Source organism: Paroedura picta, chromosome 4 (genome assembly GCF_049243985.1).
Source record: "Paroedura picta isolate Pp20150507F chromosome 4, Ppicta_v3.0, whole genome shotgun sequence".
In the NCBI taxonomy this organism is placed as follows: Eukaryota; Metazoa; Chordata; class Lepidosauria; order Squamata; family Gekkonidae; genus Paroedura; species Paroedura picta.
This window is the reverse complement of record NC_135372.1, coordinates 134,199,518-134,216,672: the sequence shown is the minus strand read 5'-3', so window position 1 is coordinate 134,216,672 and position 17,155 is coordinate 134,199,518. Positions and strand designations below refer to the sequence as shown.

General features: G+C 42.3%; 1 protein-coding gene across 1 annotated transcript; it reads left to right on the top strand.

The window, feature by feature from the left end:
* Nucleotides 1-2,219: 2,219 nt before the first annotated feature.
* PRELID3B (PRELI domain containing 3B) lies at nucleotides 2,220-11,574 on the top strand. Its single transcript, XM_077335739.1, has 6 exons — nucleotides 2,220-2,448; nucleotides 5,415-5,583; nucleotides 6,290-6,379; nucleotides 6,880-6,950; nucleotides 8,446-8,548; nucleotides 10,051-11,574. Exons 1-6 carry the CDS (start codon nucleotides 2,417-2,419, stop codon nucleotides 10,168-10,170), a joined length of 585 nt encoding a protein of 194 aa, XP_077191854.1. The 5' UTR covers nucleotides 2,220-2,416; the 3' UTR covers nucleotides 10,171-11,574.
* The last annotated feature ends 5,581 nt before the right edge of the window (nucleotides 11,575-17,155 follow it).

Sequence of the window (17,155 nt, the reverse complement as noted above, 5' to 3'; positions counted from 1 at the left end):
TTGGCTGTTTTCTGACATTTCTAAATCTGGAGGAAACAGGTACAAACATAGGGTATTGGAATGCCATATTGGAAATCAGTAGCACATCTGTACCCATGTTGACAAATGTAGGAAGTAAAGAGCCAGGGGCAAGAATCTCTGATCACCTCAAACGTTGGGTATTTTCTAGCAGTACCATTTCTAGATTTAAGGGGGCCCTGGACTGAAAGTGCACATGGGGTCCTTTGCACCCAATACCTGCCCACAAATCTCCTGGTTGCAAGCCCTTCTACCACACATGTTCAGCTCTCTGTACCAGCTATGCATAGTTTCTAAAACTTTACTGGCCAGTTGGAAGGGCTGCCATCATTCTCACCAAGAGTGCCACCCCTATGAACCATCCACATGCCCTTCCTCATTGACACTAGGCAGTTGGAGGCATGGCTGGGGGTTGACAGCAGTGGCCCCCAGCAGAAGTCCAGGCCCTGCCACCTGCCCCGCCTCAGGGTCTGCTGAGTCTGACCCCAGCCCTGCTTGTTCTATATGGCATGGTGAAATTCAGCTCAGATGGACACTTTGTCTGGACTCAATCTGTATCCTGCAGTTTGAAAGGGTAGTGGTGTTAGTCTGCAGCAGAATGGATGTGAGTCCAATAGCCCGTTAAGTGTTCCTGGCTGAGAATGTTCTCTTTCAGGTAAGCGTCCAAGAAGAAAGGAACACAAAACTTCCATTGAGGTTTTAATGATATAAAATCAACATAGAACCTAAGCAGAATTCCAACTGACTCACATAGTCGATGAGTACATTCCAAATGTTCTATTGAAATGTTTGTAACATTCTGTGAAAAGACGGAAATGACTTATGACCATCCACTAGGAAATGTAAAAATGAAGCTTAAACCTTTACAAAATTTGACAAAGAGAACACCGGAAATGCTTATTTATACCAATCAGGATAGATTTAAATGAGTAGCCGTGTTGGTCCGAAGTAGCACAATAAAATCAGAGTCCAGTAGCACCTTTAAAACCAACATAATCTTTGTTGGTCTTAAAGGTGCTACTGGACTCTGATTTTATTATACCAATCAGGTAAGACAAGCACATAACCTGGAAGTTCTACAAACCACCTCCAGCACAGCTTTTCATTTGTGCGAATGATTGGGTGGAGCCAGATAGGGCTAGCAACAGGTCCCTTTAAATCCCTTCTTTTCACAACTGGGAAAGCATCTGCCAATAATCACTAACCTTAACATTTTTATTCCCCTTGTTTTTGTGAAGGGCAGCTGAACCCAACAGACTGATAATTGTTATTTTAGCAAGATATTATGTTGCATATTTGTAAGATATCTTCCCTATGCTGTTTACTAACCTCCTGGCCTTATATCTGAACTCTGATGATTCCTATTTCATCGTCTGAGGAAGTGTGGTGCACAAGAAAACTCACCTAGAATACAACTCTGTTGGTCTCAAATATGCCATTGGACTCAAATGCTGTTCCCCTCTTCAAGGGCAAGTACTATTTACATTCTTCATCATGTATGCAATTGCCATGGATGAGCAATTTAGCATCCTGCCAGGGCAGCACCTTAGGGGTAGTCAACCTGTCCAAGGACTACAATTCCCATGAGCCTCTGCCAGCGTTTGCTGGCAGGGGCTCATGGGAATTGTAGTCCATGAGCATCTGGAGTACCACAGGTTGACTACCCCTGCACCGTAGCTCAGGCCCTGGACTCGAATAGAAAAGCAACAGGGGCCCAGAAAGCCACTGAGGGCAGCACACGAGGTCGCCTTATCACACGCCTCAGCTGCCCCCCGGTGCGCGAGTGAATTCGACCGGTCCTTCGTGACAGGGTCACTTGCTCTTCCTTTCTCTGTTATTCTGACAGGGCTTTTAAGCCAGACCACAAACCATTCTGGTCGGGACCGTCTTCTGGGCCACACGGCCCACCCTCGCTCCAGCAACCGGCCTCACCCACCGGCGCCCACTTCCCTCAGCCGCAGCCCGGTAGAAGACTGCGCATGCGCCGGTCCAAACGGCCCCCAACGACAGTAAACCGCCCTCGTGCTATTCCACATCCGTTAGCACGCCGCATGCGCACTTTACCGCGGCCCGAGCACGCGCCGCTAACCGCCTAGTGGCGAAGGGTTGCCGTGAACTTTCCGTTCTGACGTCACCGGGGCCGTGAATGGGCCGCGGCCCTATCAGCGGTTTGCCCAGGTACCTAAGCCCGCCCACCTCCTCTTCTCCGGCCGGTACCCGCGCGCGGCGCAGGCGCGTTGAGGGACGCCTCGTTCTCCCTCCCCGCCTCAGTTCCTTTTTCGCTCGGAGCGCCTCGGAAGAGCGTGCTGTGAGGAGCGGAGGTCAACGACGGGGGGCGAGGAGGGGGACGGGAGTGGCCGCGCAGGCGTCGCCGCCGCCGCCGCCATCACCTTCCAAGATGAAGATCTGGACCTCCGAGCACACCTTCGAGTAAGAAGGGGGAGGGGGGAGTTCGTAGCGACCGCGAAGAGTCCCATCCAGGTTGGGCCTCGTGGGCATCCGTCTCCCTTGGCGCCCCCCGCACCCCTGTACGGGCTAGCGGGGTCATCCTGGCGCCGAGGGTGGGATCCCCAGTTCAGAGGCCATTCGCTTACCCATTGGGAAGTACTATGACTGGTGGGCAGGCGGGAGGAGGTTTTCCCCGCTCCCCGTGCTGTTTGCACCCCCCTCTCCCTCCCACACACACACGAGGTACCTTTAAAAAAAATAAATCCCGCGATCATACAAGGACCTGGGCTTCAATTCCCATTCTGTAAGGGTTGACCTTGGGCGTCTCTCTCTGTTTGACCTGCCTCGCAAGGCCGTTGTGAGGATAGAATCGGGAGGGAAAATATTTGTCATCCTTCCTTGGAAGGAGTAGAAATGTCTGAAATAGGCAGTTAAAATTGCAATATGTTAAATAGATACGGATTTTAAATAAGGAATCAGATGCAGTATGCAAGGCCGTTAGGAAGATCTGGACCATTTGGCTGCATGGCTGTAATGAGGGGGCAAAACAGAATTGCTCTGGAGGAGGAGGGGATGCCATAGTTTGAGGTTAACTAGTTCAAGTCTCCATTGAATGTAGGTGTAATAATGTGAGTTCCTGTAGCAAAATCTCATTGGACTATCTTAAGAATATGTGTAAGAATATATATGCATAGGGATAGTAGTTTTGAGCCATGCTATGAGGTGACCTTGGTCCACATAACCTAACAGTTGAACAGTACTCTTGTGAGGACAAAATGGAAGCACAGAAGGAAAAGAAGCCATGTGTGTTCTTTGAAATGCTTGGAGGAAGGATAGTATAAAAATCTCTTCAATAAGGTTTTTGTCTGGCTGGATCTGATGACCTTGGATAAGGTTGCATAGCATAGCTACCTATCTAGTCATTTCTCAGTACTTGGTTTCCTGATGAAAATGAGTATTTCACAGATGCTCATATTGAAATAAATGTTAGCTGTTAAGATGCTGTTGGACTTCTGTTTTGTCTTTCTAGCCTTAGAGCTCACCTCAGCAGAAATAGGCATTGGGTGGGTATGTAGTTGGATGTTGAGTCACTTCTGTGCCCTCATAGTTGATGGGGAGTATTCCTTCCCACCTATTCAAAGAAAGACTATTTAGACAGGCATACATTGCTGTACAGGTTACATTTTTACTTATTTGATCTCTACCCTTCCCCTAATGTTTTTACAAGTAAAACATGAAACTTATTTCTTAGGGCTGCAAATATTAAATCAGAACTATCCCTAACTAGGCATCATGTTTCTTATGTGTTACAAAGTAAGCAGATGTCTTGGGAAATAATTGCTTATCCAAATAACTCTGTTACTGTGTTGATGTAGTCAGCCATGCCCCTGGAGACTGTAATGTCTGCGAAGTATTTTTCATGGGGTTTTTATTCTTTGATATGTCTCAAAAATATATATACTAGTTATACCTTGTGTTATTGGAAAAAGGCATTAATCTTCCTCCTTCACAAGCAATAAAGAATCCACCATTCACTTTTGCTGTCTGTAGACATGTTTATTATCTATGCAATGCAATGTTCTAGCGGTTGATATTCAAAGAATTTGTTTTTTTACATTCTGCAGTTGCAAGTCTTGGTCACATTGCAATTTTGTTGGGTTTTTCCTCCTTACAAAACTACAACTTCTGTCTGTTTGAAGTTGCTGTGGACATCCAGTAACCCCATGTCTTATTCAGCAGTGTTCGATTTTCCTAGAGTAGGTTTTTTGAAGGCTTAGGAGCTATGGCTAGCCAAAGAATTTTCTCTCTATATGGGCCTTACCTGATCCGTTGGTCAGGTCCCTTAATTGTTCACACAAGAAAAAACTGCTGGGCCTGCAAAAGGGAGCTTCTCCACCACACATTCCTCTGAGACCAACCCAATAACATCTACAGATTTCCCCCCCCCCCCCCCCGACACCTCCTCCACGGCCTACACCAACCTGACCTCTCTGGGTTTTTAAAATCTAATTAGTCTTTCCTGCTATATTATTGCTGATCAAAATCATTGATGTTATGTTAATTTAAACCACTGTTGGATTATTGTTGATGTTATTTCTGACCATGCTATATGCTTAGGCCGTTCCATGTATTACCCCACAGCATTATATGTAAACTGTCCTGAGCCATGGGAGAGCGGTATAAAAATCTAGGAAATAAATCTTAAAAAATTGAAAAGCTGCAAGTTTCAGGTTCCTATCTCAAGTCTTCAGCATTTGTATTTTTTTGAGCCACATTTGGTCAGGGCCGGTTAGACTGTTTGTTTTCCTGTTGTGAATGTAACACAGTTTACAATGCTAAGTGCCTTTTTTGCTTTATGTATTTCTCATCATAAGTTTGTCATTTAGGAAGTTCAATGCAGAGTACACGCTTCTTTTTCTCATCCCTTCCTCCCATTTGTCCTTTTAAAAAGACAGTCCTTCCGTGATAAGTTAGGCTGGGAAAGACACCAGCTGACCCAAGGTCACCCAGTTAGCAATTAGGGATGTGAATTTTTTAAAAAATCAACTTGTATTGGGTTTGGTATATCCCAAATCCCAGTTCTGGTACTGGGATTTGGGTTTGGTTAGGTTTGGGAAAGCCAATCAAAAGCCAAATCAATTCAGCTTTTGCAATTTGGGTTTCAAAGCAAACTAGGGATTAATGACTCAGGTAAAAACTTTGGGAAAACCCAAATAAGCATTGATTTTTTTGGAGGGGGGGTGTTGCTGAGTCCAGTTGTGACACCCTTAGTTAGCATCATAGAATTTGAACATAGGTCTTTTGGTCATAGACTAACCTATTAACAATTTAATAAATTTGGTTAGATTATTTGTTGAATCAAAGATTATGAACAAACTTGATTTCTGCTCCATATAATAAATGACCGAGTAGTAATGATATAGTGTTCATGTGCTTCTTCTTGATAGTCATCCCTGGGAAACAGTCACCACTGCTGCTATGCAGAAATATCCAAACCCCATGAACCCCAGTGTGGTTGGAGTTGATGTCCTCAACCGGCACGTAGATCCCAGTGGAAAGTTACATAGCCACAGATTGCTCAGTACGGAATGGGGAATGCCATCAATTGTAAGATCGGTAAGTGTTCTCATATGATTCAAACCAGAGATCTGAACAGCTTTCTTTGATATTAGATGCATGTGACCTTGGTTTTAATAATATAACATAATGAAGTGTATATTTCACCTTGTCTGAAATGAGTGGCCTGTTATGACCATTTGGCTTTCTCTGGAATTTCTGCCATTCTCAAGATAGTTAAAGCAGAACAATAGCTTTGTAGTGAATTATTCATACCTCCAATAGGAGGCTGGACTGTAGGCTATCTAAAAATGATTCCTACAGTCGAACCTCCTATTGAGCTTGCATGTCCCTATGAGCCAAAGAGGTATGAATAATTTACTACAAAACTATTGTTCTGCTTTAACCATCTTGAGAATTGCAGAAAGCCAGAGAAAACCAGATTTTATGTACCAGGGAAAAGGATTGCACAGGGGAACTGATAGCAGGTCAAACAGTTCAATTATTCAGCCTTATCAGTATTTTTAATTGCTGAAAGAATCCTGTAAGGGCAGGGGAATGCCTTTCATCATCCATCTGATCAGTCAGTCTCATTAACTGTATCTGAATTCAATAGTTGCAGGTATTGAAATTTCTGATAATGGAATGCTTAGAGCCATTCATATGGCATAATTTGGCAAAAATAGAAATCTGTTCGTGGCTGAAGTCAATGCTGGAATTAGCCTGTTATGTGTATGGTATGTTGTATTGAATGTTCCTTTTCTAGCTTATAGGTGCCTGTAGAACAAAAACATATGTAGAAGAACACTCCGTGGTTGATCCAATGAAGAAAGTAATGGAGCTCAATTCTACTAATGTAAGTGTTGAAAAGGCTGATTTGATTTTTTTACAGTTTAGTTCGCCCATTTAAGGAAACCTAATGAAATTAGCATTTTTGAGAATTTTGTAGCTTTTAATTTCAGCATGTGAAAAAATAGTATGTGCCTTTTGGAGCTGTGTTGCTATCTCAAATTCAGTAGCTGTGTGAATGGGAGACTTTCTTCTTTTTCTTGGCATAATCAGTGTGCTACTTGCTCTGGAAGCTTTTTGTGCTGATTAGCTTACTTTGTGCAGTGTCAGCATGCAGTCCTTTGTGATTCTGGCACTCTGAGCTCCCATGGTAGAGCATATGAAGCAAATAAGTGAAAGAATGTGCCAGAATATTAAGAAGTGCAGTGTTTACAGAGAAAACTAATCTCAGTTAAACTCTACACTGTACCCTCACTTCAGTTCATGAAGTACCATAAGGGTTTTTTTTTCCTTCTTAAATTTCACTTTTTGATAGGAAGATAATACCGTTCTTTTAAAATCTTACAGATTTCATTTACAAATCTGGTGTCAGTGGATGAGAGGCTAATTTATAAACCACATCCTAAAGAACCAGAAAAGTGAGTATTTGTTTTGTGTTCTTTAGGATTTATTTAACTTCATTTTATACTGTTTGAAACGTTGATCTCTTGTGTCATCAAAATATGGGGTTAATATGGGGAGTCCAACTATCAGAGGGTATGTGGAACACATACCTGCTGTGAGACTCCTTCCCCCCCTCCCCTCTTGCCTCTCCCACCTACCTCTCCTTCCTGCTCCTTCCCCCTCCTTACCTGTCAAGTTTCCTTTCAGTTATGAAGCTTGCTGCATGAACTTGGGCCCTCATTCACCTAACCTAACGTGGTTTTTCTGGAAATAGAAATGGGAACAATGTTTATTGCCTTGAGTTCTTGGAGAAAGAGTAAATTGAAAACAATTATTATTGCATAGGGGAGGTGTTATTTGAGAGCCAGCATAGTATTAAGAGTGGCAGCCTCTAATCTGGAGAACAAGGCTTGATTCCCCACTCCTCCACATACAGCCATTTGGATGACCTTGGGCTAATCACTGTTCTTTTAGTTTGCTGTTCTCACAGAGCAGTTCTGTTAGAGCCCCACCTACCTCACAGGGTGTCTGATTTGAGGAGAGGAAAGGTATTTGTAAGCCATTTTGAGATTCCTTTGGGTAGTGAAAAATGGGATATTAAAAAAGCTGTTCTTTATGGCCTTGTGGACTTGCTTGTTCCCCTATTTCCCGTATTCCTTTCTTTGTACAAATGGAGGTATGCATGTTGATGAAATCTCATTTCTGCCCAGCTTTTAGCTTTCTCTTGACAGTGTAAGTTTACTCCCTTCAAAACTTCTGACATGATAATCATGGTCTCATTTCAGGAATGTCTAATTGCATGGTTCTTTCCAGAACCATAGAATTGGGTGAAGGACAAGTGCCAAATGTATTGTAAGCAGTTAAAGTTGTGCAAAATATAACTAGGAAACATAATGCAAAGTACTCTCGTACTTATAACTTCATTAGAAACAACAAAACTGTTATTTCAGATCCCTTTGTAGCACCACAGTAGAACAACATCATCCCTTTGGGTATAATATGTTCTTCACATTAGGACTCTGAAACAATGTTCTTCTTGTCTTCCTCCTTATGCCCTAGCATAAATATTTGCCTCTCCAGGTTGACTTGCGTGTGTGAAAGTCGTCAGTGAGTTGATGTCATAACAAGTTCTGTTAGCAGAATATGCTGCACATCCAGTTTTTCCCCTTGGAAAGCACCTGAACAGTGTGCAGAGGTGGCATCCTGACAGAAGCTCTCATTTTCATGCTTACTCTTGACCACTTCCTTTTTGCCAAGAGTGAATTAAAGATCCAAGCAGAAGGTTCGGGGGTGGCCATTTCTGTATTCCAGTTCTAAAGCAAATGGACAGGAGAACCTAGTTCAATATTCCATCTCCTTTTAGCTGGCTTCTTTGTAATGAAACTGTGCTAACAGACAAAAGTAGCTTCCCATTATGTTGGAAGAGAGTTGACAAAACCAAGTAAATCACTGTCTTTTTCTTTCTCTCAGAACCGTTTTGACTCAAGAGGCAACAATCTGTGTGAAAGGGGTCAGTGTCAGCAGTTACCTAGAAGGACTCATGGAAAACACAATATCTTCTAATGCCAAAAAAGTACGTATGGCCCTCTGGCTTTCGGGTGCATAATGACAGTCTCCTATTTGACTTGCCTTGGTGAAAAGGTGAGCGGCTGGTGAAGGTGCATGGCTGACTGTGATTCTGAAGAGCTCCCATTCACATTTTACTTCTGTGATAGTCTTGCTGAACCCATCCTGTCTGCCAGAATCTTATCTATTTTGTATATAATATGTACAACTACTTTAATCCAACCTCAGCTGTAATCACACCGTTATGTATTTGATTCTAACTAGCCCTCCTGGCAACTAACCCTCCCCCCTCTACCTATGTAATTGCTGAAGAAGTGTGCGCATAGATGAAAGGTTATACCTTACATTTAGGTCTTCAAGATGCCACTGGATTCAAACTGTTTTGAAAACTGAATAATGTCTTTCATGTGATGTGGGTGGCTGCTTCTCAAGCATCAGAAGTCTTAGAGCCCCCTTGAGGGAGGGTGCTGATCTAAATTTTGCTCAGTGCTGATCAGCTTGACTTTAGTAACATAGCTTTCTCACTGGCTCAAGGTGGATCAGACCGTGTCGGTTAATACTGTCAATAGATGAGCTATCTAAGAAGCAATGTAATAGGACTTTGTTTCCGGACTGCTGTAATCCAAGCATAGAGTGTTAGATATATGCAGAAAGTGGTATTCATTTGTTTGTTTGTTTGTTTTTCTATACTGCCCATTCCTTGCAGCTCTGGACGGTTTACATTGAACATTGAATAACTCTTACACGGAACATTACATAGTCTGTAACATTGAGCAACCTTCAATAAAACATAACAGTTCAACAGTAATACAATATATAATAACATTGAGAGGTCAATTATTTCGGTCATGGGAGGATGTCTGGGGGGGGGGGGGGGGCGACCAGTAGATGTTCTGACTCTGTCAGCCTCAAGCGAATGCCTGGTGGAGGAGCTCCCTCTTGCAGGCCCTGCGGAACTGTGGAAGATCAGGCAGGGCTCTGATCCTCAGGGAGCTCGTTCCACCAGGTGGGGGCCAGGACTGAGAAGGCTCTGGTCCTTGTTGAGGTCTGACGCGCTTCTTTGGGGCCAGGGATCCACAGCCAGTTGGAGGTGGTGGAGCGCAAGGCTCTCTTTTGGGGGTATAGGCAGGGAGGCGGTCTCTCAAATACACTGTATAAAAACAAATCACAGTAGGATAACGCAGGAAACAGGTAACAGTACATGCATGGGGATATTTATTCTTATACTTATTACTGGTATAACTCACGGCCCACTTCCCTTTAGTAAAAGCACCTTCCTGAAGCATTTTGTTACAATACAGCCCTGTCGACACGATTCACACCAGACCTTATTTGTTTGTCAGTCTACTCGTGAGATTTTTCGGCAAGGACCGTACCCTTCTGTGTCTGGTAGAGCATCTAACAAGCTAACCCTGTAGTTTGTGGAGGTGCAGTTCCAGTTCTTCAGTCCCTTAGTCTTTCTGAAAACCTTTCTTTGCTTCCCTAATAAAGTACTGGTGTTGTTTTCAGGGTCGTGAAGCATTGGAATGGGTGATCAACAAGCTGAATGCTGAACTAGAGGAATTCACTGCCTCAGCAAGAGGAAACATGCGGTCACCCATGGCAGCGGCAGCCTTTGTGGAGAAATAATGTAGAACTGCATATGTATGCATCAGTGGTTGGGCCTGAATGTCTGAAACAAACACTTGCGCACTTCTTCCAAGCTGGAGATATTTATTCTTCTACCTATTTTTTAAGAAAAGAAATCTGTGTATTAGATTTTTAAATTAAACTTGGAGAGAAGTCACATACCTCTGTAAAATGAAGGTACTACACATGACCGTGGAGTTCGATGGGACAGAGTATTCAATGGAAGATAATCCAAAGGGTCAAGATCAAAGGAGTCTTTTAATGCTGGAACTAAGCTTCCAACCTGCAGTAGCCTTCCAACAGACCCAAGCTTGTAGGAGGCTAATGATAATTCCTAGGATTCAGGTTTACCTGGACTGAGTTACTTTTAGTGCCATTCCAAAAATGAAGAATTGTTCTTCTGGACCCAGAATAATCTACTTGGTTTGAGGCAGCTAGTGATAGGACTTGTTTTGGAAGAACAATGTTTATTACTTGAAATACGATTCCTTTATCCAACAATGTTTTTTTGTATGCTGCTTTCATTGTTACTCTTTTGAACAAGAAAATGTGGGACTTAAATACCTGCCATGCATATCTGTGAATAAGAATTAATTTTGAAAAGATGATCAGCTAAAGTTGTGTGTGTGGGGGGGGAAACTGCATGTTATATAGGTAAGAGAAGTCTTTGGTCTGCAATTTCAGTTTTTGTATTAAAATGGAAACTTGGAGACATACCCTGTTAACAATGCAGCATTGTTAAATGAGTTTTATAATCATGAGTCATGTTTGCTTAGCAAGATCCTACAGGCAACTTGAATGTCTTAGTTTGGATTTTGTTTGCTTTCGTGGGGGAGGAGGATGGGTTAGCATGGTCGTTTGCAGCTCAGTTCTAAGCAGAGTCACACCCTTCTAAGCATGTGCTTGGCAATGTGTTGGTATCCTTGAGGTCTGTAGGTAACGGAATGAAAATAGCAATGCAACAGGTCCTTATTCATTTAACGATATAGCTGTGCAAGGCCACACTAAAATGAGGCTCTGTAGGTGATGTATCTGAGGAAGAGAAGTGCATTTTCTCCCTGAAGATATTACAGCAAACTATTTAGTGGGGAAACAAAGGAGCTGTGGGTCTGTTTTGAAATCTCTGCTCTAATTGACCTAATGTTAATGTTTGGAAATGGGAATTCTTTGATGCATGCAGTGTTCTATGCCACTTTAGCTCTAGCTCTGTACTGACCTGGGTGGGAAATCTGTGGATTATGCCTGAAATTGCAAATGTTTACTAATATTTAAATTTTAGATATTTTTCTACTTGGGTATTAGTTGGCCTATACAAGTGCATTAAAAAAACCAATATACATATTAATATGTTTTTTTTTTACATATGAAGGTTAACTTAATTAAAATGTTGTCGATGGCGTTTGATACTCGTGTGTTGAATTCTTTTAGCCTTCATCCATTTCTTCTGGGGAGGAGCACAGTGATCCAGTACTGAATGAGGAAATTATTTTAAAGCAGTTCTGTTTACTTTTAGTTTGGTGTATTCAAAAGGTACTTCCCTGATACTTTAGGCTTTTAAAGAAAAATGACGGAAGATCGCCAGCTATACAATATTACAAAACTCACAGATTGTGTGCTATCCTCAGTAAGGTAACTAGTGATTTTTCCCAGCCTGCATTTCAGGATGGTGGAGGGACCACTAAATTTCTGGGACCAGTTAGTGGTTTTTGCAGACAAAGATATTCTCTCAAATAACCACTTTCCAGTCCATGTTTTAGAGTGGTGCTATAAGTTTAGTATAATTCTAGTATCTTCTAGAGCAGGGATAGTCAACCTGTGGTCCTCCAGATATCCATGGACTACAATTCCCATGAGCAAATGCTGGAAGGAGTTCATGGGAATTGTAGTCCATGGACATCTGGAGGACCACAGGTTGACTACCCCTGTTCTAGAGGAAAGTTAGTACTGAGTCACATGTATCTGAAGACCACAGGTGCATCTTTCCACAAGTCTCTGTAAGCTGGGTACACTGTAGACAAAGTGTTCATTATGAGATGGGAAAAATGGAGGGGGGAATTAACTGAGAGAAGCTGGAAGGTAGAGTGAAATTTTATTGTGGAATGAGAATTCCAAAGACGAATTTCTGGCTGCAATACAACCCTGGAAATATACTTTTATTTGATCCTTCTATTTTTTGTGAAGAAGTCTTCAAAGCAAAAAAAAAATTACCGTCTTCCCTTCCTTCTAATTCCCTATGTATTAGCCCCATCTTGCCTTTAGAATAGCAGTTACAAGCTTCTCCCTGATATAGTTAGAGACCTTTAATTTCTTGGAAGCCAAGCTGTTGAGGGTGGAGCAGGACTCAGGCCCGGCTTTACCTTGGAGCTTATTCTGATGGTGGCTTGAGAATGGCGATTTGGATCTGGACCTCAAAGATCCTAGAATGACACTCTAATCACTACACTACTTGCTTAGGAGACTCTAGGACTGCAGACAAATAGATAAAGGTATCCCCTGTGCAAGCACGGTTTATAAGTTCTGGCTTCTGTTCTCAGATAAGGATTAAAGATAAAAGTGAATTTGCTTCATTCGTCATTTCCATCGTGGCTCAAACCACAGGATCGGATTAATAGTTCTGAGTAACTCAACATCATATAAATTGTCTGAGGAAGTGTGCATGCACACAAAACCTCACACCTTGAATAAATCTTCATCGGTTTTAAAGGTACCACGGGACTCAAATTTCGTTGTGCTACTTCAGACCACCACGGCTGTCTGCTGGAATCTATCAGCATCGTAGAAGTTCTTCCAGGTTTAAAAAAAAACTTTCCTAGGATAAGTACAACAACAATTCCTCTTTGCAATGTATATTGGAGTTGCTCTGTTGGCCAAACAACTCTCTGAATGCTTAGAGCTGACTCTCCTCTTCTTGCTGGCCAACGTAATGCATTATAAATCTATTTTAATAATTCCAATATAGTAAGTTGATTTGTTGCGTGTGTGGGCAACTCTGAAAACCAGGGACCACCTTTGTCTTCCAGGATGCATTATTGTTGACTCTGTTTGCTGTGCTTAAACCACCACTGCCGTAGAACATGTTAACACTGCGTTGCTCAGGGATATTGTTGATCCTTTCAACTCCCTGCTCACTTATTTCTGTTTGTTGCAACAGCACCTTTCAAAAGAGCATCTGCCTTTGGGATAAAGTGTCGTCTTTCTTGTGCGACAAATGAAGATGCAAAAGAGTTGAACAACTTTGTGACGACAGAAAACACTCCCATTGTAAGAATGGAATTAAAGGGTTTTAACAGCATGCTACCTTGTGTCATTTTGATATTCCATACTTTGGCATTCCAGCTCCTCGGATGTGTTTTCTTTCCTATTCTCAAGAGCAAATTATAATGAACTTTTGCTAAAGGAGCACGAACCTTCTAATTTCAGCCTTCAATTTGCTTGGCTGAAGCTGATTTGCAATACTGTCTCTCTCAGTTTGGAATAGTTTCCAGCCTCCAGGAGGGGCCTAAAGATTTCTCGGAATTATAATTGATCACCTTGAGGTCAGTTCCCCTGGGAAAAGTGGCCACTTTGGAGGGTGGCCTTATATCATGATCAAGTCCCTCCCTAAATTCCATACTCCCCCAACTCTCCAGTAATTTCCCAACCAGGAGTTGGCAACCAGAATGTGGAACCTCAACAGAGAAAGTGTTCTTTAGCATGAACAATTAAACACCTGAAATCAGGCTAGATTCCCAAAGTCATCCTTAGAGCTGTAAACTAGGCTTGAAGTTGCAATCAGATGTCCATATGTTTCCAAGGATTTCTCTCAATTTGGAACAGAAATTACACCCTAACTTGGATAACGGACAACTAGGAAATCAGGCTGGGATCTCCAGATCATTTTTACTCACAAGCTAGACGGGAAATTGCATCCTGCCAGACTTCATTGCGCAAGGAGTGCTAGGAAACGGAGATTTTCCTCTGCGTGCCCATAATTCTAAAGAAAAATTCCCATGTGTTCTCCTTCAATGTTCTGTGTAAAAGCAAATGGCAACGAACATCAAAGTTTAAGTGCCAGTTTGCAGCTAATTTCCAAGGAGCCTCGACGCTGCTCTTCCATGCCGGATGCTGCGGTGGAGTCGTGAGAGATTTATTGGAAGTTGGCCTGTATTTAAATCCGTCTGGCACAGTTTCCACTTGAGCCACTGCAGGATTAGAGGCATTACTGGGAAGAACAGGAGATTCTTAGCAGCCTGGCTCAACATGGCTCCCATCAGAAGGAAAAGGTAGCAAATCCGTTGCTATCTGAGGTATGAGCTATTCTTAAACTTTTATAGACACCAGATTTAGAGCCCCATGTCTCTTTATATCGCGTCATTTTTCTGGAAAAGGTTCAACAGTTGTGCTTACGTCTGAGAAGGCAGAATGAAGAATAAATGGAATGCTTACCCCATTACTGCTCATGGCACATTGTTTTGTGATTAGACTTAACAATAATGATTTGCTTGCTAGAGTTACATGCATATGATGCTTTGCTTGATGTATCCTTGCCTACTCTCTCTCCCTGGGGAATGGAAATGTGTTCTTTTTTAAAGGACATTATAATGATGAATTGTCACAGTTCTTGACTGCTATACGGTGTTCTGCAATTCAAGATTTAGCCACCTTCTGGAGAATTGCAGAGATATCTTTGCAGGATTTATGTTGTTCCAAGCAACACTGAGCTGGTGTGATTTGCTCATTGCCCAGAATGTCCAGGTGTTCCTCAAACCTTCTAGGCACTGTTCTAAGGGCTCCAGTGGCAACTGGCACAACAATAACTTTATTCTCCCTCTAACTCTATTAATAGATCTTGGCATTTTGTGATCCTCTCCTGTTCTTTCTTTTCTATTCTGCTGTCTCCTGGGATTGCAATGTAAATGATCCAAACCCTATTATTATCATCATCATCATTATTAATAATAATAAATTGTACAAGTCTACCAAATAAAGTATAGCAATTCCACGCAGTCCATCAGATTATCATATTCACTCAAAAGATACATAAAAATGAGCATCATTGAATAAATTGGTTCATTTCTATTCTAATTTTTCATTCCCATACTGTAACTTAACTTTTGACCTTTTTTTCTATCACCTTTCAAAAGTCCAGCATCTATACTCTATAAGGATCAGCAAGGAAAGTGCCACGCTAGTACCATGAATACTCTTTTAAGATGTGGTACTAAGGACCCTATTATGGGAATAAGCCCTGTATAATAACATGGGACTTACTTCTGACTAGCCCTGCCTAGGAATGCTTGTTAAGGCTAGAAACAGGACCCAGCCATAAACCTCTTCTGTTTGATTAAATAGTGTTTAAATCTGCAAATTTTGTTGGCTTGTGCCCTGGGAAAGTACAAAAATAGTAAACCTAAGCAGAGTTACACCCTTGCCTTGAGTTCCTTGGAGAAAGGGTACAGGATTTACTCATTTATTCATCACTTAACTTCAAACCTGAGGTCAAAGTATATTATTATGGGATACATATGTGGCTGATGTTGGGTGTGTCAGCCCAAGCTTGATTTTTTTTTCCCTTTTCCTTTTTAAAAAAAAACTCAGTGGGAGAACACATATTTGCACGGATCCCAGGTGCAACCTCTGGTTAAGGAACAAGCAATAGAATGATAAGGAAAGACCTTTGACAAAGAAGCTTCTGATGGCCTCTAGAGAGCTTTTACCAATCTGTTCCTGACCAGATGGACCAATGATCTGTCTCTAAACGGTATCCCCACTCAATCCCATTTCCACCCCCTAAAAAGAGGTTAATCAGAAAAAAAGTTCTTCAAAGCTCGCTGGTATATGGTTATTGTTATGCTTCCCATGTTGCGTTTGTACGGGTTTTGTGATAAGTACAAAACTTCCACTAAATCCTGCTGTGTCTTCCTCTACCAAAGCAAGACAACTCCTGCCAGCTACAGGTTAATAAGGGAGAGGAGACGCCTGTCGAGACTAAAGAGGGACCTCAGTAAGAGGTCAGCTGATGGTGATTATGTTAAATCAATTATAAATACATCTGGCCATTGGCTGTGCCAGAATAACACAGTGGGGATTTCTTGATCCCCATAAAACAGACCTCTGGGGTTTGAAGACCGGTCATGCTGAGACTCCTTTTGATGTCCTGAAACACCACTAAATAAATTGGCTGCTAAAGTGGTTTAAAAATAAATCTGCTTTCCAAGTCCTTTAAAATTATACACTTTGTCCTACATCTCGCTATAACAACGGGGTGTTAACAAATGTAATGCTTTGAACAGTCCAGAAGACTGGCTTTCAAGCTGCGTAACAAAATTTGAGTCCAATAGCACCTTTAAGACCAGCAAAGATTTATTCAGGGCTTTCATGCACTGGAAAGCTCACCCCTTGAATAAATATTTGTTGGTCTTAAAGGTGCCATTGGACTCAAATTTTTTGGTGGTACTTCAGACCCCTTGAATCTTTCAAACTTGTGTGCCTTTCCAGAGGACCTTGGGTTCCTCAGTAGCTTGTCAGTTCTTCAAGGAGAAAGACAAAATGCACGACAATGACTTCCCTAAACTTGTCTCTCACTAAGCGATCTCCCTCTGGACTGCACAGCTACACAGAAGCGTTGAGTGTGTTTAGGATGCCCCGTGGGGGCAACTTACCTGCTTCCCGCTGATCCTGCTTGGTGCTCAAATGAGCAGAAGAGGAAATAGGGAGTAGCGAATGACATTGTACAATGTCTTGACAGCATCATTTCTGGGGTTAAAAAACTGGAAGGAAGGAAGGTTGGTATTTATATCCCACTTTTCACTACCTGAAGGAGTCTCAAAGCAACTTGAAGGAGTCTCTAAGCATTCGCTTTCCCTTCTTCTCCCCATAACAAACACATTGTGAGGTAGGTGGGGGTGAGAGAGCTGTGACAGGACTGCTCTGGGAGAATAGCATTATCAGGGCTGTGACTAGCTCGCCACCCAGCTGGCTGCATGAGGAGTGGGGAACCAAACCC

Coding starts and splice junctions, on each gene's coding strand:
- PRELID3B (XM_077335739.1), top strand. CDS start 2,417: ATGAAGATCTGGACCTCCGAGCACACCTTCGA. Junction 6,951..8,445: donor CATCCTAAAGAACCAGAAAA/GTGAGTATTTGT, acceptor TCTTTCTCTCAG/AACCGTTTTGACTCAAGAGG. Junction 8,549..10,050: donor TATCTTCTAATGCCAAAAAA/GTACGTATGGCC, acceptor TGTTGTTTTCAG/GGTCGTGAAGCATTGGAATG.